The sequence below is a fragment of the Cydia pomonella genome, chromosome 5 (assembly GCF_033807575.1).
Source record: "Cydia pomonella isolate Wapato2018A chromosome 5, ilCydPomo1, whole genome shotgun sequence".
Classification (NCBI taxonomy): Eukaryota; Metazoa; Arthropoda; class Insecta; order Lepidoptera; family Tortricidae; genus Cydia; species Cydia pomonella.
Genome location: NC_084707.1, coordinates 3,164,265 through 3,189,578, shown reverse-complemented (window position 1 = coordinate 3,189,578; position 25,314 = coordinate 3,164,265). Strand labels below are relative to the sequence as shown.

Here is a 25,314-nt window from a genome sequence, read left to right as displayed (position 1 = left end):
ATGACCAGAATAGCAAGACCCCTCACAAATGAATTAAAACAAAAAATATTGCTTTGCTTATCCACGAAAAGATAACGTGCTAGTCAATCAGTGCTAACCCGTTATACTTACTTACGTATTTTTCCATGCAATTAATCACAAATGCCCCCCACAAATGGCCTTTTGGTCTTCAAGGTTTTTTCTAGCTCCATAACCCCTCGATCGAGTCTACTCATAATTTAATGGCTAAAATATAATGCCTTACCCACTTACGTTTACCCACTTTCATTTAAATTACATCAAATTTACTTTAGTTATTGTCCATCAAACTCTTCTGTGATAGTTCAGCTTAAAAACATCGAAATGCCGAGACGTGCCCCGCGCCAGCCGTGTGTTCCAAGATGAATGTAAGAACTTCGCTTCGCTGCTTCGTTTGATTACGGTTATCATTACCGTAATAATACCAATTACTATGACGTAGGGATGTGACGACCCCATCGCCCGCTGGTTTTACCAGTGCAATCAGTCAATGAAGGGCAGCTTGTGGCGAGTTGTTGGGGAATAGCGACCCCACTTACCCGACGGTTCCTGGGGAGTTTTGTCACCTGAAGGAGGATGGGTGGTACAGGATTCTCTGCCTCTGTATTGCCTTAGCCGGCCAGCCAAAGTGGAGTCGCAAAAGCTGCGTTCTCGAGGGTAGATTTGGAGATCTAAGTAGCTAGTTGGCTATGTTTATGATCCAGTGACACCTCTCTACCGTCAGCCCTCATACCGGTGTTGCCCTTGAGCCATACTAGATGTTGGTTTTGTGGGGGTCCATCTTATGCGGACGAGTCTACTGGAAATAAAGTTGCATGCCGTTTTATTAGGCAGGAGTCCGGTTTTGTTTATCACATAGCCCAGTACTTAGTCCATCCCTTTCATCCAATTACATCAACTTCCGATCAACATCCTGGTGGGTGTTGTCTCTGCGTGCGTCCCGTGACAAGGGCAAGGACAGCATCCGCTCGGTGTACCCTTTACATTTCATTAAAGTGTCAAATGGGGACTCTTCTTGTTGGCTTCGGCTCCGTGATGGGAAAGAATGTGTAAGAAAACTGATAATTGTAGGTCAAAACTTCACTCAAACTGTTCCGTCCTGTTCAGATATTACGAGTATTTCCGGATTGATAAGACCTTCAAAGTGCTCGAGTGGAGACCACGGACTAGCAAGCGCAACGTAGGACGTCCACCCACAAGATGGACAGACGACCTTATTAAGTTAAGGTCGCCGGAAGACACTGAATGTGGGTCGCTTCCAACCGGTACATGTGGAGGTCCAAGGGGGAGGCCTGTCTTCAGCAGTGGGCGTCTTATGGCTGAGCTGATGATTATGATGATGACGACCTTCAAACCTTCACGAAAAGAGCGTACTCCCATAACCCGTACCTACGTCTTAAATACCGGCAATGCACTTGCAAGCCCTCTGGTTATTTGTGTCCATGAGCCACGGCATTGCTTACCATCTGCAGTTCGTCTGCTCGTTTGCCTCCTACATATTATCTTAAAAAATGTTCGCGTGAGATAAGAACAATTATAAGAAATTGTCTGTCTACCTTCTGTATGTAGAAAAACATCCAAGAAGTCCATTTATAACGTATGACCAGCATCACAAGTAAAACTGACGTCATTACGCCTGGTGGTCAATTTCAATTTACCTAAATGCCCTTTGGTTTTATAAATACCCCATCTATGTGTAGGTAGTAATTTTCTAGGATAGTGAAAATCAATAATCACTTTGGAAGAACTTTAATCAATACATCGTATTATGACTCAAAAATCAAACACACGTAAACACATATGATTATAACGTACGTAATATAAACAACCACAGACTAATCTACCTGCCCCCCCATCAAACACTAGAACTATCTTAAAGTCAATTCACAGTTTTGGCTTGGCCTAATCTACTGGTATGAATATGTACATTCTAGACCTTTCTATAAGTAACAAATTCTAAGACCTCTATAGAGTTCTACTGATATCGAAGTTTCTTACATAATAAGTAGGGTATTTGTCTTCCCACATACATATTTTTTTAACAGAGAATTAATCATTTATTATTTCGCTTACGGAATTTAATTGCTAATTACATATTATACCAAAATAAACGAAAATGGTAACCAATTACGAGTAAGTTATATAAAACAATGTAAGAAACAAAAATAACTTAATAATATTTTAAATATATAAATGACTATATTATCAGCAATATTAACTTTAAATATGGTGCAAGTGATAATTATTTTCTCAAAACGTATTTATTTAAGAAGTATGAATAACATCTAGACAGATAGAAAGGCGGGGGTTGATTTAAAAAGACTATCTAGCTTTTACATTAAATTCTTGGTCTTGCAAAGTGTAAAAATTGAAAATTGGAATGTGACGTTATATCTACTACCTACTGATTAAGTAAATAAACAAACCATGACCTTTCACTTTAGTGCGTGTGTAAAATAAAAACTATAAAACTGTTTATTGCCAGTCAGGAAATAATAATAATCGTAATAATGGCTGACCATCCGTAGCCCGTAGTTAGGTAAGTGTTTCTAACTTTCCAGGAGGCCAATATACCTACTGTAATTTAAAATGGGCAGGAAACGAAATATTATTCTTCATGTACCATACTTATGAATATAATCAGCTCTGTAGTGAAAAGTATGATTTGATGTTAATAAGTGTAAAATATGAGGCGTCGCGTACAAACTACGAAAAGGTACGTGCAGATTGTCCGAATGCGCCACGAACGTGCCGCTCGCTCGCGCGATGCACGCGCGACACAGTGGCACCTGAAGTGTGCATTAAATAGGTACCTTTCGCAAACTGCTCGCAGCGAATGTGTGGCGCATTAGTGGCGCGCATACAGCACAAAGGCGACACGCGAATGCATTTGGGCAACCTGGACGTATAAATAGCCACCTATAAATAACGGCCCAAGATTTGGTCCAGCTTAGGTCCGTTATAAGTTTTAATATTTGAACTCTAGCACAATACGGTTACAAAATAACTAAATGAAAACATTCACAACATATTACAATCAAATCTTTGAAAGTAAAATTCTTGATAAATTATAATAACTTAGTACTAACGCAAATCAATATTATTTGCATTTAAAATAACATCTTATTAATGATGAGAAAATACAAAAAAGTTGCTTTCTCTCTTTGAGAAGTTGACATTAATTAGATACATAGTCTATTGTTTGATTCAGTAGGTATACAGGGTGTAATCGTTAAGTGTAGCCAGGCGATTATTCCGTAAACATTACAGATATTAGAAAACTTATTTACTGATATCGAAAGTGCGTTACTCAATGAGTAAAATTACATTAATAACTTTTTTTGATAAAATCAGAAAAATTGCAAACATTGCATACATTTAGTACGCCGTTCGTTGAAAGACTAGTTTATACGGTCTAGTCATTTGACCGTGATCAAATGATTCATGAATTGTTTTATTTTATCCACTTACCCATATCCATTTTATTACAGTTTATTCGTGCAAATAATGAATCTCAAGCAGTTTTATCTCTTACGACACAATACGTTCTTTGAGGGGTGAGTCGTCGTACTAAATGTATGGGAGCATTTAAACTTAATATTTTAAATGTTACTACTTTTATTTTAAAAAGTTATTCATGTAATTTTATTCATTGGGTAACGCACTTTCGATATCAATTTGAAGTTTTCTGATATCTGTTATATTTACGGAATTATAGCCTGGCTAGACTTAACGATTGCACCCTGTATACATATACATACACGAGTCAAACAATTTAGAATAAACAATAATTATTAGTAAAATCCACAATGTTTTATATGAGACTCTAGTCGATACATTTTGTTTTACATGATAAAATATTTCAAATTGATCTCAATTTAAGTAAGACATTTAGCAAAATGATAAAGATCGATGCGGACGAATTCACTATCCATTTTTTTTACCACAAAATGGTTCTGTAATCGAGATAGACACTACCTAAACCGCCTCACACAATATAACAGCGCGGCTTACGTGGGCGATGACTCGCAAATGCGACGCGGCGCGGCGCGGCGGCCCAACGGCATTCGGAGATCGCCCTCGTAGGACACTTCCATAGGTATCAAAGGATTGAATTCACCGGCGCTGCGCCGCGCTGCGCCGCTTCGCGTTCACGAGTTATTCGCTCAGGTAAGACACTGCCTAATACAATAAATACATTCTAATAAAAATGAGGCCATATTCAAAACAAGCGCCACTTTACAAGTTAAGCGAATTTAAAAATAAATACAGAAGATCAATGAATTTATAATCATTATTATATCTATAACATATCTTAACATTTATCACATCTTCTACAAGTTCTCTAACAGCTCGATTTACAAAATCCTACACATCACATTTACTATAATAAGGTCATAATTACCCGATTTTGTTTATTATATCTACTTATTCATTACTAACTAAAAGTATGGAAGTATTTAAATTAGAGTTAATCACTTAAATTACTGATCTTACAAAGAAAAACTAAATCGACTAGCATTAATCAGCTTAATTGAAATAATATTTCACAGTCAAATTATCATAACATATATTAATGTTTTACAGGTTTATTTAATGATATTAGGAAAGGCGTATAAAAGGATAAACTCTAGAGGAAGCATCAACTTGGTACGAAAACTAAAGCATCCCTTAAGTCACCCTAGCGTCACTTAACCAGTGGTTAAAAATAAACTTTAACTGCCTTTCCTGTTAAACTTGCATATCCTCGTTGTCAAAGGCCTCTGCACGTCGGGTGCGTGTGTGTACACGTGTGCACGCGTGTGTTTTAATATACAGATCCTTATGAGAGACGGCCCACCGCCTGCGTGACGTTAGCGTGCACAGCCCCAACATTTTAGTTCACGCGCACGCAACCGGTGCACGGTGTGGTCTGCCCTTAACACATTCACCACTGAGCTATGGTCGTAGCGCTACGTTGTAGCCGATAACATAGGTTTCTCGGTATTTAGAGGAAATGCTTCGTAGAGACAAAACGACAACGTGTCGTGATTAGCGCTGAATGGGTTAACCAATAGAATTAACCGGATTGATTAAATAGTCTAACTAGATTACTAAACTGAATTACGGAACGTCTAACGCATTTCGTCATATGAATAATATAATATGACAAGTATTTTGTCCATAGTCAAGAAGCCTTAGTTAATTAGACTCACAGTAACCAGGTAAATGTCTATTTATCCTAATATTACATATATCCAATTCAGTATAAATTAACATAAAAAACCGAATGGTTTTTTTTTTGCAAAAAAATGCATATTGGACATAGTATTAGCAATTAAAACAAAAAATATTACTTTGCTAATCCGCGAAAAGATAAGATGCTAGTCAATCAGTGCTAACCCGTTATACTTACTTGCGTATTTTTACATGCAATTAATGTTCCCACCCTCCCACCGCAAAAATAAATACGCAAATAAATACAACAATCCACCACCGAAAGTAAAAAAAACTCGACACGTGTTTGGCCTCTCTACGAGACATTCTCAGGAGATGTTGACGGTCCGAAGTCGTCGGCTTCAGTCTGGGGATATTAATTGCATGTAAAAATACGCAAATAAGTATAACGCGTTTTCACTGATTGACTACCACGTTATCTTTTCGCGGATTAGCAAAGTAATATTCTTGGTTTTAGTTAATATGGATTTCCGCAAAGTAACGCCCGACGCCCGATTATAGTATTAACATCCTAATCTACTTCTAATACTGTGACTTCGGGGGGCTACCGCGAAAATCGAAGTTACCTTTATCTTTACGGCAGATAACAAAATTTCGATTTTCGTTTTTCGCGGTAGAAAATGTATAATAACAATCTGGCAACACTGCGCAAATGTTTGCCGTTTTGTATCAATGTTGCCAGTTGACTTGTCAAATTGCGATATTCAGCTACTCGTATATTGTACTGCAAAAGCAGCTAAGATGGAACTATTTGTACCAGATGGCGATTAAATGATCTATCATCGTAAGGACCCGATCCTGATATGGAAATTGGGACGTATACCGGCTTGTACTATATTTCAGTCGAGATTTTACACCTAAAATTCGTTGCAACATAACATTTTGAATAACTGTAAAGTTAACTAAACGTGTAGGCAATTTTAACCCTTAAATTGGCAAAAAACGTGAATGGTCGAGAGTTCAAGCCTGCTCGGATGATTCTGTTTTGTTTTGTTTTCTGTTGTTTTATTTTGTGTTTTGTAAAGGTCAAAGGAAGGTAATATGTGCCTCCTGTGTCCAGTGGCCAATTTAAGAAATATTTTGAATTAAATTATTTATAGAAATATTGATATAGCCTCGTTATAGTATTTTTGGTACTCATTACAGAAAATGGTGGCAAACAAGTGTTTACTTATTAATAAGCGGACAAGTATCTTTGGACTCTTGCAATTTGCAATAGATTAGAGAATACATATATATAAATATTCTTTTGAGAAATAAAATTCTTTAAACGTAAAATATGAAATAGGTATCTTTATTTATTACTAAACTGCGAATATCATTTAATTTTTATTTGATTATCGATCGCGTGTTACTCGTACATTGCGAAACTAAATAACTAAATGAATGAGTATTATTTGGTCAATTTGGCACAAATATTAAAATATAAATTGAATCCATTAACTTAATTGCCCGATCACTAAAACGAATTGTCAATCAAATTGAACTGTGTCAATAAGATTTCATTTCGCAGAAAAATGTCCGACCTACGTTATTATTTATCAGCAATATTATAAGTTTAAATACAGGCAGCTATTTGATTCGGTGATTTTATCTACTTATCTCATTATCATATTTCAGCTAATTTACTATGATTTTTGTTCTAAATGTTCTAAGACCCTTTTCGATCAAATTCAACTTGTTGCAAAAACCTTAATTCATCAGAGTTGCGCATTTGGCAGCAGTGCTTCTCTACAATTTTTGTAATTTAATAATTTTGTGTTCATTAAACTCATCATAAATATAGTCAATATAGTAACATCATAAATCTGAATAAAATATGAAGAAAATCTTACCTCGCATAATCATTTGCTTCATTTCCAACGTCTTTAGGTCAAAGTAAAATATGAAGATCAAATATACAATTAACAATACCACGTTTTATTCAATTCTACGCCTTAAGTTTGACAAATAAGGTCATAATTCGTTTATGAATGAACATCAGTGGTTATGTACTTCAATTACGGCATTGCTTACGAAATTAGGATGATCCATGTTCTTTGTGAAAAGGCGGGGCTTGTTACGCATGCGCGTGTATTTGCATGTCAGTTTCATGTTCAGATGTGTTACATCTTGACTATCTTGAGAGATGACCGTAACGCATCTGCGTAATTGAAAGTTGTAAAATTGGGTTGAGTGCCCAATATGTAAAACTAGTCAGATAATTGATTCATGTGGGCGAATCAACTTTTAGACCGACACTTATTTGAACACGAGATTAGAACTTCAATTAAAAATTTCGCTTATAAAATTTTATACTTTACTTAAAATATATAATGCCCGACCTAATATTAGTGTATTTTTTGGCAGAAACTGGCCGAAACCGAATCAATTATCTTTTGAGGGAACTCATCGATTACTTTTTTTGCTCAGTGAGAGTGAGAAGAACATGGACCTACGGGGCCTTAAAGCCCATTTGTTTTATGATTTCAACGGAAAATACAGATAACCTTAACTCATACATAAAGATCAATGAAAAACAAAAGTATCTACAGTCCTAATACGCGGACGTTGGAAGCGTAAAGCGAATTTTCTTGAAGAGTTTTATCGTCTTCAGTTAGTAAATGATAAAAAAAAATTGAGATCATGCCTTGATATTACAAGTTCTTGACTAGAATAGCCAGTGACTAGATACAAATCATACAAACTAAGAATTCTTGGTAGAATTATAAACTGACTGACATACCAATAATTTCCATCCTACTTTATATCATAAAGCCCGCTTGTAATATCCTAATGATAGTCCGTTATCAAAGTATTAAAACTGGATCATATTTCAGGTCAAATGCAGTGAATTTCAACACATAGGGTCTGCCTGAAGAGACGAGTGAATAATAAAGACTAACTGATTCTCCTCATCTTAGCAATTCCTCGGTCGCACCGGGCGCGGCCCAAGTGTCGAGCTTCGCCCGTCCTTTTAGTGTGACTGGCGCCGCAGGCGCCCTGCATGTAAGAACGCGCGGAGCAAGTCCGAGTAAAAATAGCGCAGCAGCATTTCTTATGCAATTACTAGCAATCCGTGGGCACGTCAAAAATTCCACCTATCACAAGTCATCCGAACCCGTCGCTAAAAGCCGCACCTAACCAATCAAAGTTACACTCTCTCTTAAAGGCGACTTGCTTAATAAATTGCATAAAATTTGGCATGAATATTTACTTAACATATTTTTATTTTATTTATTAGGCAAACAAAACAGATAACATATTACACAATACTTTTAAGTACAAGTTTTGGTTGGAAATGTTATACAAAGCATGTATGCTCAACATGAAAGGCATATTTATAAAGAGCGAAAACTACAAATAAGTACACTGAATAAGTACAAACATACCAGATATTGATTTATGTTACTTGAACGTTCATGTCAAATTTCATCTTTCCTAGTTCAGAATGTGGTTCTAAAATAAGAGCATATCTTCGCCTGCTAGGCCCGTGTGACTCAGGAACGCAATCTTTATTAGCGTTCGTTATTATATATCGGTCTCTGGTTGTGGGAAATGTCGCAATGTTGCTATATTTGCATCTGAGTGCAGTTCGATCTCAATTAGCTGTTGCAATGTTTTAAAATATATTTGCTTTTACCAGTAACATTTATGCTGCGGTAAGCCAACTTCGACCGTAGAAAACGGGGCGTTTAAAATGTATAAAATGGGAGTTCAACCTTCTCACCTATATTTTTCAACGTGTTACGTTCATTTGAACAGTTTTATACACGTTTTGGGGCTAACATTGTTTAGGTTACATATCAGAATACCGAAAATCTGATCTGAATCTAGTGTCACCCCAAGCAAAGCTTTGCTAGGTATTCTTTTCTGAGCATTTGTTTATTTATAGAGCCGTGGGCACTCATGGTAGACATTCTGCAGAATTAAAGTTGTCATAAATATATTAAAATTATTTTAAAACGGGTACTCACGTATTATCAAGTCGATTAAACATTGTACACGCCCTCGATCAGTAGAGGCGGTACAGTCGTTGCTCCTAGTCGAAGATCCTCGAAAACGGATCGAAACATGTCGAGCGTTTATTCGACTTAATACGTGAATACCCTGATAACCTGTCTTAAAATAGTTTTAATATGTTCGAGTCTCACAGGAGTTTATAGTTAAAATTACCATAAATATAATGGAATTTCATAAAAATGTAGTATATATCTCGCTGTAAGTAATTATTCATTAGGTACCTAACTACCTACTCATTCATTTTCAAAGATGTTTCTTTAGAAGTTAGATTTACATAAGGTAAATGCGGTCAAATCCGTCTGAAAGGAATTCCGTACGCAATCGCTGCTTTTTGAATGAAGATAACAATAATGTAATATATAAAAAAGCGCTCATGTACGAAATTTCCCACAGATGGATTTAGCCGAGTTGACCTTACAGCGTCTACGCTAGTTTCAGATCAACTCAGTATCTACACTCAAGTATTGTACTTAAAACATTGAGCGTATTAATAACATTCATACATTGATTAGATCTACGAGTATGTTGTTCCTAAAAATTAAGTTTTGGAGATCATTTTTCATTCTCAATCTTTGGTAAAGGCTGAAATTATGTATTCTACGATATAGTTTCATTAATAAAGGTTCATTACATCAGGCAGTATGGCCAGAAATAGCCAAAATTATAGGTCAATAGCTTGGTTCAGTGTCCTTGCTGTATTGCGCGGGTGCACGGAGCGATAGAACGCATATTGAAAAATAGTATAACTTATGAGCAACGCTAACAGGCGCGGAAGCGTGTGACGGATTTTACCCGCGATGGTGCCTCCGGGCGTGCACCGCGCAATGGGTACTTACAGCGGAGGCACTTAATGTACGGCCTCAGGGGTGAGCGACCAGTGCAGCGTCAAGCGTCCAATGGATATGAGCAACGTTCACTGAGTCTACCCTTATCGCATACCTATTTTTAAAGGGCATATACCTATGCTCTTTGGTATATTGGATGGATCTTTCCACTAAGAGGGAAAGGAAAATAATATACACCGTTCCCTGTCGCTCTCCGCAGAAAGGGTTCTGTAACGGACACGGATACTGACGGATTGTACGGATTCGCTGCGCTGGTCGCCACCGCTCGAACGTCCACTTCAAGCTTCGCATTAGTATATCAAACCTCTCTCAAAGATCTCCTCCTAAGGTTAAGGAACTAAATCTCAAGACTAACTATAGATTCACCACCTGAGTGACTCCTTGGTCGAGCTGCGTATGGCTCTGGCTGACGACGAGCTCGGCGTCCGGTCACGCGCGCCCCAGCATGGCGGCCACGTCGCCCGCGGACTGACTGTGGAGCAGCGCCCGCGCAGGCCGCGGCGGCGCGAGGCGCGGGAGCGCCAGGACGCCCGCGGGCGTGGAGCCCAGCGGGCAGCCGGTAACGAACTCGTGGCGGGAGGCTTCGTTTGGGGTGATGCGGCGCTTGGGGTCCCATCTGAAACGATGATAAATAGATTAGACAAGAATTCACAGGTATGCCGAGATGCATGTTGACGATGATTAAACGAAGAGTTCCTGGCGCGCAACGGTATTAAAATTTCGTATGTTGGACATGTGGTTCGTCGGAGTTCTTGTAAGGAAGCCTTCCAGTGGTATTTCAAATTTTACTATTGTATACTTTTCACATTGTTATGATACGACTTGCGGTGCACCTTTCAGGACCAGTAAGCGCAAACGATCATGTTATTTATCGATATAAAAACCATAATAAATAAATTTTAATAGTAAGCTGAAAGGTTAGCTTAAATTATTTCTGATGTTTATGTCATTTTAAGTCACGGCAATGGTGAAAAGAACAAAGTTTAGATGAAGAGAACAAAGTAACTAAATTTGTGTTTAAAAAATAGATGTGTCAATGGTACCTCATAATATGAGAATATGATTCTATGATAACCCTAGCATTTAGTCTACTTATGATCTCCTCCGTCTTATATTCATTGTGACAGAATAAAGTTGCTTAAGTAAGCAATTTAGGTAGGTAGATACTTCAACTAGAAGTAAGTTTACAGTAGTTTATTATAAATTTGAGAAAAGCATAAGGTCAAACATTGACCAACCTATTCTTTGTATGAAACAATCGTAGGTGGTTATAAAGCATACTTCACAAGTCACTATTTTTCAATAAATCATAATAGAGACACTTCACAAAGCTTTAATAAGGTATTGATCGACAGTTAAACTGTTTAAAGTAAACAACTGTCAGACTGAAGGCCTTATTGTGCAACATTCTCCTCCCCTATTGAGGCCAACCTTGGCCCGATATCGCAAGTTTGAGAACCAAAACGGTTAATGCTTGAGCTTAGTGCCTTATTGACACACACCTCAAGAATGTGTTTCATACAAAAAGCCATCTTATTAGTCCATCGCTCGATTAATGCAAAAACAGCGCGTTCTCTCGTTAGCGAATTGTTATATGATTGATTGACTTTTTCATGAATCTAATATATCTGGATCAGGCATGAGTGGTGGGGTGAAATGACTGAACGGAATAGTCTTATGTATCTTTCAGTAGGAGGAGCAGAGAAAGCGCTATAATTGTTAGTCTTTGCCACAATCTCATTTTTTTTATTCCCCGTCGTAAATTTTGTTATGGTTTATGGTGGGCACATTATGGTGACAAATAACTGAAATAACCCGACCAAATTAAGTAGGTAGATTGTTTTTGGTATGTTGTCAGGAATGTTAAAACGTATTTTTAATTTTGTCGCATTGCGTATGTATCTATGGTATCCTACCATCTATGGACTTTTTGAATCAATTTTGTTTTTGATCTCATTTTATCTTCAATTTTAAATTAACCTCTCGCCTGTGAATAATAAGAACCTTAATCAAATTTTATATCATCTTTATGTATTTTTGTCAATTTATTTCGTTTCTATTCCGCGCTACCGAGGTTTGAGTTCACGAATAAAACCTGCGATCTTATTTTGTTCCATTATCTTATCTCGACATGTTGTTTTTACTTTGTAACAATAATAATGTCAACTTACATAACTAGTACAAATAACATAAAAAAAGAAATTAAAATTACAACATATTAATTAAAATACATTAGCTACTCCACATATAAATAAAGTATAAAGTAAAAATACAAAGTTATACAAACACAAAAATCTTAACCTAAACTGAACTAAATCCTAAATCTAACAGACATACAAAAACTATCCGCACAACTCGCCCCGCGCCCCTCCAGATGCAAATTTATCTTATTAGTTTTATTCTTTATTATTTAAATTTTAAATACACGGTGTAGATTTCAGTATGAATCAAACAAAGGCCAAGGACCTTAAGGTATGTTCAGAGAAAATTAATGGTTTCGCAGATGTCTATAATATTGTGAAGTCTTATTATATTAGCAATATTATGACCTAACTCACTGATACATAAGTACCTTTTTTGCGTGATATATGAATTATATAATACTTAAAGTTCATGCTTGAATGAACCATAGGTAAATAGACTTACGTTATAAATCTTATTCGTTTACTAATCCGTTATATGATATATCACTTTGAAATGGAGTATCGTTCATTCGTATGCATAAATAGTGCGTAATCTGTTTCATTGATTGTCTGCGCTTAATGCAGTCCAAATTGCACTATGTAGCTTGCAACGATTGCAACACGAAACAGGAGCAAATATAAAGGAATTCCCTCAGTAATACGAGCTTCGCCGCAATTCGGAGAAAGGGTTATAGCGTTGTCGCAACTTTTAGATGCAGACGCTCGTTGAACTTTTATTTTAAGAATAGTAGGATGCTTAGGTTATTTTACCGAACGGAATAAAATGCGATACTTATTGTTGTTGATTTATAAAAAATAGACATAAGATGTAAATGTAAACCATTAAATTGACTAGTTGAATTAAATTGACTAATTAATTAATTGAGCTTGCGTTATGAATAAATAAATTGAATTGAATTGAACATATTAAGACGATAGGCTACGGCCGCCCCGAAACCGTCTTTTCATACAAAACGTAGTCCTCATATTCACCTCTGGATATGAACATTACCTATTAAACATATTTTAACACAGTTTCTTGTATATCAACTACAGAGAGGAATATCCATAGAGGAAAATGGGAACTACGTTTGTATGGAGAAGCGGCCGTGGCCTATCCTCTTAAGTGCTAACATACACTTATCAAAGAGTTATTTATTGTAATACAGATGTAAATTGAGAGAATGTAATATCTCAGCTCTGCAATGGAATTCCGCTTGGTGCCCATAGAACAAAATTAAGTACATTATATACCTATCTAATGACCTAACTTTAATTTCTGTTGGTTTTTGGTCCAGGCAAAGTTGCCCATGGTCCTTTCAATTAGTCAAAATTGCAAGCATACGAGTATGTGTTAATTTACTCGTTGGAGTTCGAATATCTTGAGTAGATCAATATTGTTATGACTATAAGAAATCGCGAAGCGTCTGGTTGACGTAACTGTCGAGCGAAGAGCTGGCGGCTTCCTCGCTCAGCATTGCGATACAACGAGGAAATGCCGCCAGTATCCTTGGAACAATGCCTCTGTATATATCTATGTATTTTGTATATTGTTATTGTAAATAAAATTCGTTAATAATCAATACTTAAAAAACTAGATCTAAAAATAAATAAAACTAGACTTAAAATAAAATAAAACTATCCCCCTGCGGCATGACAAAAATCAACAATAAATAAACATGGAAGTATTTTTGCGGTCTTTATGTATGAGTATAATCTATCATTGGAGTAGTTACCTACCTTCTTACTTTTGAAATTGTTAGGATAAATAACTCCATGAATTTCAAAAACTACTTTCCAACAAATGGCCTGATTATTAATTAATATTTTTTGATTTAGTCTAATTAAAAAACCTTTGCAATAAGGCAAGCCGGAAGCGGATAGAAATTAAATATATTACGTAGGTAGGTAATTTAAAAATATAAGACTGCAGAATGAGAAGCCAGACAGGTGAGAATAAAAGAACAATATTTGGGTTTACCCAACTAATTTACATCGAGACAAACAATTGCACAGACTACCTGTGTGTACATGAGACATGGTAATAAGCATTTCCACATGTCAAACATACTGAAACCCGTTTCGTCAAAAAACTGAGAGTATCAAAAAGTTCGTTTACTAGCACAAAACCAGGGATCGGAAACCGGTATTTTTTGTATGGGAACGAAAACGGTATTTTTTCGTTCTTTGTTAATTATTTCATTTCTAATTGGGCAATCTAATAATACGAAGTCGTTATCTAAAAACACAACCGAGTCCTATATTTGGAGTATAAAATAAACCGAAATATATGTTTATTTCAGAGTTTTTCCAAAAAACCGGTTTCGATCCCTGCACAAAACTGTATTAAACTAGTATTAAATGTACATACAGTCAGCCAAGAAAGTGGTTTACCACTTCTCGACTCTATTTATCAAGTAATTAGAGTCGGAAAGTGGTAAACCACTTTCTTGGCCGACTGTACAAGTCCAACTAAACTTTGTCCGCGTAGGTATCGTTAACATTTTTAACCCCACTTTTAACATCTTAGTTTTTATAAAATGCTTTCTTGAAGCACAACATTTGACGAAATGGTGTCACACAAAAGGTCCGAGTCAGAAAAATATGAGGAGATAAAAACTGAGGTCATAATGCTTCTCAAACATGTATGTATACACTCACATTCTACTGGACGGCGTATTTTAAATGTGGACATTCTTCTATTTGCGTCATAGAGATAGTGATAATTCCCTTACTCGATGCTAGATGTCGCCTACGAAAATAATAAGCGTTTTGGTACCAAAACTGATGTTTGGAGTGAGCACTCTATGCTTACTTCTTATTTATCTATGATTTGTATTAATAAAATAAAATTTATAAGAAAGCTAACAATCACCAACCAGCAGTGTCATTTATCTGTACTGGGCTTGGAGGATTTAAGAACTGGAGTGGCCTTTAAGAGCTTACCCCTCTGTCGAAAACCTCGGCCAATGGTCATATGTATTGTATGGACTGACGTTTATCTGACATGGCTATTTGTACGTTACGTACAAATCGGCAGACTGTTTTGTACAGAAAATTACAGACAAGGCGTCTCCAGTTGTTAAATCCTCCAAGGTACTACCATACGTTTCTCAATTTGCTGGGCAGGTGTATTTTATCTAAAACTAGTCAGTTTTTGCTCTACATCCTGTCACGGTACGAGTATGCATGTGGTGTATGATAGAGCGTGTGTTGAATACCTCGAAGGTTTATGTGCACGTGGTGACAGGTGGTTTTTATGTCCATAGACTTCAATATACAGATTAACAATAAATCAGTTTGAGGCAGTAAAATTATTTTCACCATACCATTAGTTTTTGAACACCAGTTAATGAGAATGTTACATTTTATCCACATGTGGGGCAAAGTAATCAGATGCAAATGTTGAGTTGTTTCCTTATGATAGCTGGTAGAATTGACTTGGAAATGATGATTTTGAATGATTTTTTTTATTACGTTCATTTGGATTGGATTTAGTTTGACTTTTTTGGTATTTCATTCTTCTCGAACTTCTCGAACCACGAGCGTAACGAGCGTAGCGATACCTGAGCAATCTTTCGCTTGCTCAGGTATGAATATTAGTACGAGCGGTTAAACAACAACATTGCCCCCTTGTAAAACAATAGTTATTTGTGTCCCAAGGAAGGAAAAGTAGGACATTGCGTGCCGCATTTAAAATTGTCACCCAAGCCGAAAGCAAACACGTGGGATGGAATGTCCTACGACTCCTCCCGTGGTGCGCATATTATTTTTCTGCTCGGCGGAGGCGGAAAGCGGCAACTTCGTTTAGCGCAGCGGGAGTAAAGTTGACGCTTACCGCCGGAGGGCAGAAAAAACCCTTTTTTAAATCGACTCATCACGCATAGCAACGTAAGTGACAGAAAAAGTGACTTGGAGTTGGGTTGTTATGCGTTCCGGAGCAGTATTTTAGTTCCACCATCCAGTACAATAATTATCATCATTATCACCAACTTAGACGTATATATACTTAACCTAGACCTTTCATTGTACCTACAAAAAGGTTTGGTTGGGTTATCCATAAGATTCAATTGTCCATCAACTGAAATAGATGTCATATACGAAAGAAAACGTGACCATGGCCTCCAGTATCCAAGGCTGAAATTGAACCAGCGTCCTCTGAATTCGCGGCAGATGCCTTCACCGCTCGGCCATGTGTATAGGTACTTCGCGACTATTTATTTCTAGATCTTCCAATTATAACGTGTGGTTTAGAGTTTTTAACACGCGTTTACCATGTCTAAACTTTTCTACGTCTGCCCGATCACCGGGCATTCACCAAATTTGGCCCAAGGCGACCACTGTCACTGCAGAGACCCTTCGCAAATATCTATTCCTTAATCTACCAATTACTAGTTACCAACGTGTGGCTTTGGATAAATGCTCAGTTACTCAGGCGTTAATCTGATTTAGTGCTGAGTTTGAGTAAGTGCTTATGCAGAATGAGGTTCTTTATATTACAGTGTAATGGAGTTTATTATTGTATAGTTATTGCAATGGTGGCTGCGCCAAGTGTGGGTATAAATGTAATGGAACTTACAACCAATGTAGTGGCAAAATTGTGAACTTTCGCAGGTCCCAATGCTCTAAATTATATTACATTAGTACTGTACTAATATAGAAGATGGATGGATGGAAGAGTGATAGAGAGAGATTACTACCCTACGCTGCGGAGCGTGAACTAATGGCATCTTGTCTACGCACCAGGGGCAGCTATATGCTAAATAGTTAATTTTAGAATTATGACAAATAACCAATATTTTTCATAGTACAAGGCGGGAGACAAAGTCTTGGCCGTAATTCGCAAATTGCGGGGATCTTTCTCTTTTACTCTCACTAAACCGTAATTAAAGTGACAGAGAAAAGTGCCCGCAATCTACGAACTTCGATTTTCGCGGTTATATTATAACCCAGTGATCATAAACAGTGTGAATTTATGTCTGACCATACTCTGGGGGTGAATACATACTGAACAACTTTAATTATGAAGCCAACCTCCAAACCACGAAAAACAACTGCCGTCGCATACATTTCGGTGAATATGTCAAGTTTTCTATGGAAACGCAGATTTTTTCGTGATTTCAGGATTGACCCCATATTAGTAATAGTCGTTCAAATGGTCAAACATAACAAAAACAACCTGTATAATATAATTAGATACCTTAACGAGTATGAAATCTGCATTTTTTTTATTTCTCGTGTTTTCGTATTCTGTAGTGAATTGAAACTGTGTGACATGTAAGATTAAGAACAATTTCTGTATACCCATATGCATGGGGCCTACCGCAAAAACCGAAGTTTGCAAATTGCGGGGATTTTTCTCGTTTACTCTCACTAAAACGTAATTACAGTGACAGAGAAAAATGTCTGCAATTGACGAACTTCGATTTTCGCGGATAGCCTTGGTGTAATATATGATGTACTAACATCCTGATTAAATTTAAACAATAACTAATTATTCAATGCCTCGGTTTAAGACAAAACGGCGAAACACACGTGTGCAATTAAATGTAAATAATATGTGCATTAATAAGAGGCTGTTAGCGCGCACTTGTGATCTAATGGCCGAATTAGTTATGAATGGCGGGTAATGATACACGCCGCTGATCGTGCGTTTGGCTGTTTGAATAATGTTCGTTAAGTAACGTTGCCTATATGGGTAGCCTATTCGTATATAGAATTAGATAAGGTCATGTGGGGTAAGAGAGAAAGATTTTTAAACACTTACCGGACGACTTAAAGACCCCTGACTTCCCTGAATTTAAACGTAAGCTGTTTAAATGTATTACAATGTTACATAATGAACACTTTGGTACCTACCCGATATTAATGTATGTTCCACCATTGACATTAACATTTATATTTTTTTGTAATATTTCATAGTTTTTTTATTTGTTTTGTGGCGATCTACTCGGTTTGCCACGCTTCCAGCGGTGCCTTACGCGCGTAAGTCCGCGCGCCTATGTGATGCGCCACCGCTGTTGCTTAGCAACGAATATGCACAAAATTTCACCGTACCAACCTAACTGAAAAATATTATTTGTTGATGGTTGAATGCCGAGACATTGTGTCACAATTTGATGTTAAAAAACAAAAGAAGGTTGCTTTACAGTTCTAGGTGTATAAGGCAGTATGAAATTCCTTTACATATCATCTTCACTCATTGCATCTGATATGTATTATTTCCGGACCTAATTTGACGTAAGTCATGTCATTTATTTATTATTATTTCAGTTAGCTTGGTACGGTGATCTGTTGTAAATATTCGTTGATAAGCAACGGCGGTGGCGCATCGCGCAGGCGCGTGGTCTTACGCGCGTAAGGCACCGGTAGAGTGGCGAGCCAAGTAGTTCACCACAAAACAAATTGACTACAATTTTTTGTTTTACTTAATTGCAAGTTTGAGAAAAGCACTATACAAATCTCGGCGAGAAACGGGGTTGCCGGCCGCGTATCTCTATCCGCGTGTCTATATCTACTTGGCCTGCAACCCTACGTTTCCCGGTCTCTATATAGTAATGTACTATTGCAATAAGCGTCAATGGCTCACTTACTTGCTAGATTTATTACAATAAATAATTAAGTAATTACAATTACTGTTAAGTAACAAAAAATACATTCGATTAAGTACAAATTAATTATGATAAATAAAAAAATATTAATAGGTTCTTTATCAAAATAATGCCAAAATAAATAGTACAAATAGTACGTGTCCTGTTGCTGTTGACGTTACTTACGTGATACGTCGTCTGTCAGATATTTCTAATAAGTCGTGAAGACTAGGAAAGTGTAAAACTTTCAAGTATTACCACTACTTAGCGCCTCGTTAAAACTGTCTGCGGGCATTAGCAAGTCGTATAATATAACTAAATACATATAAGGAACTCTTTATTTATCTTCTCCGCTAACTTTTACCATTAGCTTGTATGGGTGGACTTCCTTATTTTAACCCGACGACAAAATTGTTTAAGTAAGTTTTTTTAAAGACGTTTTAACACTTACTTACATTTATGCACGCTCATGTTTAAAGTTTAACAGATTTTATATGATTGTTTTTCACAAAAATCAGTCTCATTTAAATATAAGCAATAAAAAACATCTAAGGCAAAAAATCGGATTTTTAAGATTGTATGTATTAGCAAAAAGAATTCGAAATAGGTGGATTGTCAAAGAAAACTTTGTAGCCAGGTGAATTTACTGCCATCTTTTTCGACACATGATTAAAACTTTTATAACGCCATTTGACTTTGATCCTTATTCTTTCACTGATATGTGTTAAATTTGTTAAATATCAAAAAGTGGCGCCGTCTCACCGGCCATAACCCAAAGATTATGGCGCCATCGCTCGAAACGATGCCGCCATATCTTTGGCCATTGATCTATTAGATGAGTACTCGCTATCCATTTATTATTTAAACACTCATAACACTCCATACCACCAACAAGATGCTGTTTTCCTATGATACGGCCAAGTGACAATTTGCACAGAACTATCACACGTTTGATTTCCATGATTCGTTACCCAATTAAGTTCCAGCCCTTTTTACCAATCTCATCGCAATTAAATAATTACGTGAAATAAACAGATAAATGTATGTAATCAAATCACTCAGATCTCGGTCCAAAATTACGTAAATCTTGAGTACCTACCTACCCAGTGGGACAGATTCTATTTCAGTAATTATATAAAAATAATATAAAAAGTATATCGATTATTTGATATGATTTTTATCTTAAGGGCCAATTACATCCACATGCTCTTAAGCTCTTACTCGGGCCCGATGTCGGGCTCCACATCAGGCCCGAGTAAGAGTATTTTTCCGTTTCACCAAATATCAGCACATCTTTTACAATATTTGTCAAGTAAAAAATACTATGTCTCTAATTGCCAAAAATGTTCAATGTTTGATATGTTAGCATATGGACCATTTTTTTACATTTAAAATATTGTTAACAATGTGCTGATATTAAGTGAAACGGAAAACGATTATCAGACCCTACATCGGGACTGACTTCGGACCCGATATCGGGAAATGTGGATATAATTAGCCTATAAATTTGATACGGCCTTGCCCGTGAGCCCCAATCAGCGTTAAGGCTTCTACAAACGATGCAGCAAACGGCATGCGATTTAGATAATTGCCGGCTAAGTAGGAGCAACGAATTCAATCGACCGAAATGCTGCAATGTATTGCAAATCACATGTAATTATCGTTGACATTTAGAGGCCATTAGCGGCGTACGCTGATTGGTACTGACCAAATTATAATCAGGTTTCTCATTAGGCATTTCGCTAGACTTATTGGTCCGCGATGCCTGCTCACACGACTCAAGGTCATATAAAAAAGAGATCAAAACCTCATGAAATTGTCACACCAGAATCAGTCTCCTTAAGTACTCAACGTTGACTCAACACTTGAGTTCATTGGAAAGGTTGAGATGAGACGGCCTGATTCACACAATTGTGAAGCAGCTTTATGGTGATATAAAATTAAAATGAAACGGAAAGATCGTTTAACTGTGCCTACATTGAGATATCGCAACTTACAAGCCAATTCGAGTTTTAGTAATTAAGGCCGTCCCCTACCTGAATGACATCGTGCAATCCAACTCCCTCGACCCCCCTTCCTTGTTCTTCACCTTTACAACTTGAATTTGCACAAGCAAGCAAATTATTGCGACCGTTCGCTCTCTTAACATTCACTTAAAACTTAAATGAACAGTGTCCTAACACGCAATACTCACAAAAGCCAAAATCGTACGATCAATTCACAGAGAATAATTGCGCGTGCGTCGCGTCGAGTGACACAGGTTTCCCGACCATCCCGCGCAGACACACGCGCGCAATAGGGTAATGACGAAGTTTAATAGTATCGATTTCTCAAAAACTATTTTTGTAATTGAAAAACCGGCAGACGTAATTGAAGTGTACATCATTATTCACTATTGGTTACAGTTTCGTGTCTAAACGTTGCGTAATAAGGGAGTTTATATGGATTTTAACTTGAGAAAAGGGTTCATGGAAAAATTATTTACTTGTGATGCGATATGTTTTTTGAAATATCAGTAGACATAATTAAATAACAATTACCAAGCCAAAATATTGTGTACATAATTCTATTGTCTATACAACGTTCAAGCATACTATAGCGACGTGAAAACAGCGAATTTGGCCTGGTAGCCCCTTTTCCAATATGATACTGGCATGATACTGATCTGATACTGTTCTGTCAATTTAAAAAGTGACGTGTTTGGATTCGAGTTTTAGTTATTATGTAGATCTCACTTCGATATGATAAGTCTACAGGAAAGATGTGAACAAAGTTTTGAATTTGACCCACTAAGATTTTGTAACCATATAAAAGTCAAGCTAGATACCATCTCTTAAATGCTATTACTATCTTGATATTTCAAAATCTAGACCATTTTGAACACTAGAACAGAGCAAGATTTCATTTCTACCTATAGAAATGTCATTTGCGAAATCGTTGAAGGCAATTAAATGTCAAAATAGAAGAGCAGCGTAGCAATAAAAAAATACAGGGTGTAATTTTAACCACCAGCCATACTTCGCGTAGTGACTTTATGGGTCATACTGAACAACTTTTATTATGGGACCAATGACGAAATCGCATAAGAAAATTTGTCTGTCCCATATAAATCAGCGGCATCACATCAGCTGGACTGGAATGCATTTATTTTATTAACAAGAACGGTTTTCACCAGTAACACTTGCTACTATGCTAATTATTTATCAGTGCAAATACTATACGTTCATCACTGGCATAGGACCATTCACTATTCTATTCTCACAGTAGGTTAAAATTTCACCCTGTATGGAAACTATAAATTATTCATATTCATATTAAAAAGTTATTAAAATACATGAAAATAGACAGACGGCGCGGCGCGGCAACCTCTTAGCATACATTAATTCATATTACGAGGTATGATATAAGTATATAAGTAGCTTTAATTATAAAGAAAGTTTTACACATACAAACTACTTAAATTATAATTCGCAAATTATGTTCATTCATGCCAAAATCATATGCGAATTCCGCTGCAGCTCACTACAATTCAAAAAGTCGTATGTGACCATGAAACTCGTATTTTGATATGACGTTTTTATAGCAATGATCTGCAGATACGTTTCTCAGTGAGGCGTACTTATGTCATATTGTCCCGGCTTGACCTTTCGAGCGTGAGAGAAAGTTGTACAGTCGCAACTGAGAACAGTAGGCTAGCATGACCGGTTATCTATCTCCTACGGAACGTTCCCTTTCAAAGAGATACGGTCCGAACTACGTAAAAAAGTAAGTGACGGGCGATTGGTCGATGACCAAAGAGTCGTGTAATATATAGGACATCGACGACCCACTCGCTTTCCGGTACATTGTGACTTATGATCGATCAAATTCGTTGCTTTTACTTAGCTGACAATTATCTAAAATATGTAACACGCCATTTGTTGCAAGCAGGTCTGTAGAAAATATGCGTATGAATAAATTTTTCAGTGCACTTTTGTCCAGGTCTTCTCTCTTTCTCAGGTGCACTCAAGAGGAAATAAAACAGATCATTTTCGTCATAGAATGCTTCATATTAATTGACCCGTTTTCATTGTGTTAAATGTATTTTCGTCTTACAAATGTGTGTTAAAGTAAAGATTAGTTATTTATTATTTATTTATAAGTAATTGATTATCGCTAGCACATTGCTAAACTTTAAAATTATTATACGAATTGGTAACAATGTTATGATCGTAAGTTCATACTCAAGACATAAGCACAAGAAGTCTGTAAAAAAGGGTAAATATATATAATGTCAAATTATTATAAAGAGTTTTGGGCCCGTGAAATACGTAATTGCTATAGCGATTGACAGCAATAAATGCAACTCGTAATTTAATTCTCCTGGCCAAAAGATCAAAAAACAAACCCTGATGTTAATACTGAAAATATAGATCTACTGTGGCCAACGGGAAATGCGTGCACGTACTTATTTGATGACCTGGTGTCACAGCAAATATTATACATATATTATTCAATCTAGTGTTATGTAAAATAGAAAACAATCATGAAAAGTCGACACGACTTTATGTGAGATCTGTTAAGGTACGTGAACTCATCATAAAATCTGTAGGTATTGTTTATTTGACCCACATAAGTACGAGTATATTATAGGGACCGTGCGCGTTGGAGCATCTGCCATCTTGTGGCCTGTATCGGAAACAAACGTGTACAACATTGACACTTCACGCCAAAACAAGTGCTGCCTCTACCGTTCTCGTACGTTTTCTTGTGCATAGTAGCTTCTGCCATCGTGTGGGCTACATTTATTTATTTAATCTTTATTGCCCAAATAAAAACAATCTTAAGGCGGACTTAATGCCACGAGGCATTCTCTACCAGTACATTGGAAGGGTAAACCTCACATCTACACTTCACGCTAAAAAAACTGACGTCTCCTGTGCTGCCTCTCTTGCCCATTGTACCTCTCTACTCTGTTTCACAAAAGTGAATCCCGAAGACCGAAGTGGAAACTCAGCCCGCATTTTATTTTTAAAAATCTGCTTGATATCATTAAAAAAAAATAGTTTAAAAAAAAGAACACTAATTTTTGGCCGACTGTAGTATATCTTGAGGATTCTTCAAAACGAATCATTTGAATCCTACCTAATATTTTTTAAACACTAGAAACCAGGTAAACAACCTCGACATGGCTTTTAATTGAAAAACGCTTCTTTTAATCACTATTTATTACTTATGAAAGGAAAAGAATGAAAATGTTGGTTTTTATTTATAATTATTACATATTTGCCGTGATTTATTTTTCAAAAGTGTTATTCAATAAAAAAAACGTCAAAATTAATTCTTTCTTATGCTAAAAAAACGATCAGATCAGCTCGATGGTGTCAAATCATTGTAATAATCATCTGTATTATTTCTGTAAACCTATTAGAAGACTATCATATGCAAGGCTATCAGATGTAAAAGGTCCAGAACTTAAAGAACTGTTATTTTAGCTATCTTCTAGTATACACCGTAACAAGCTTTAAGCAGATACTCAAATTTGAGACAGCCGGATCTATTGCACCTACATTGATTTACTATAGCGCTGTTATCGGACGGGGATCGAACCCGTCACTGCCGTAGATGGTCAGTCGTAATAGCTGTAATGACCATACAAGTACCTAGGTACATGCCAACGTTGATGGAGAGTAGAAACCGGATCGTGAAGCTACTCCCATCGCTGACAGTACACCGGTTAGGATTCGCTGGAAGCTTACCAGTATGTTTGACCTGGGTATGTCCTTAAACTATGCACAAAGGGGTGAAATGGGCACTGTGAATGTCATCTCGCTTTGTATGGTAGGGCACAGCACAGCGGATATCATTCCAGATCTAGAGCAGAGCCTAATTGGGGAAGTACCTTCACCTTGCAGAAAACCGCAGCCAAGAAACACTAGACTCATAGTGATGTGTTCCTGCCGGTGAGTAAGGTTGCCAGAGCTCAACGAGGGTGCCGGGTGTAGGGTCGGCAACGCATAAAATTTGGCATAAGTATAAAACAAAAATCAGTACCCCTAGTGTAAATTTAGTCGATAGCGAAACTTGACGTACGCGTTTGCGTTAAGTCTCATTTTGTATGGGTTTTTGAACAGCGCGCCAAGCGGGACGTTTTGGAAAGTCAAAAATCTCATGACACTTAACGCAAACGCGTACGTCACGTTTCGCTGTCGAAAATATTTACACTAGGGGTACAGATGGCGGCGGTTATGGGCAAACTCTATGTTATTTCCGTTTGGAGGAACGATATTGGTTTCCTAGAGGCAAACGCTCGTGTGGCATCAACAATACCTGGCCCAGGGAAAGGGTAAGGGTGAAAGTGTACAGTCATCTGGTAAGCGCATACCTACTTGGACCATTACACAATACTGCTGTTTCCTACTTTTTGACCCTAGAGATCACGTTTCTGTAACTGTGAGTTTTATATACACATAAAAACGA

The 25,314-nt window shown here is 36.9% G+C and overlaps 2 protein-coding genes across 4 annotated transcripts in view; both read right to left on the bottom strand.

Moving 5' to 3' along the window:
• LOC133518484 (uncharacterized) overlaps positions 1-25,314 on the bottom strand; it is a 237,308-nt gene that overhangs the window by 172,861 nt on the left and 39,133 nt on the right. The window lies entirely within an intron of this gene.
• The window catches only part of LOC133518487 (dual specificity tyrosine-phosphorylation-regulated kinase 2), a 136,311-nt gene continuing 121,291 nt past the window's right edge, over positions 10,295-25,314 (bottom strand). For all 3 annotated transcript variants that reach the window (XM_061852202.1, XM_061852203.1, XM_061852201.1), the window contains one exon: positions 10,295-10,698. In XM_061852202.1, the coding sequence (XP_061708186.1) occupies positions 10,512-10,698 (187 nt within the window). In that variant the 3' untranslated portion in view covers positions 10,295-10,511. The remainder of the gene's footprint in view (positions 10,699-25,314) is intronic.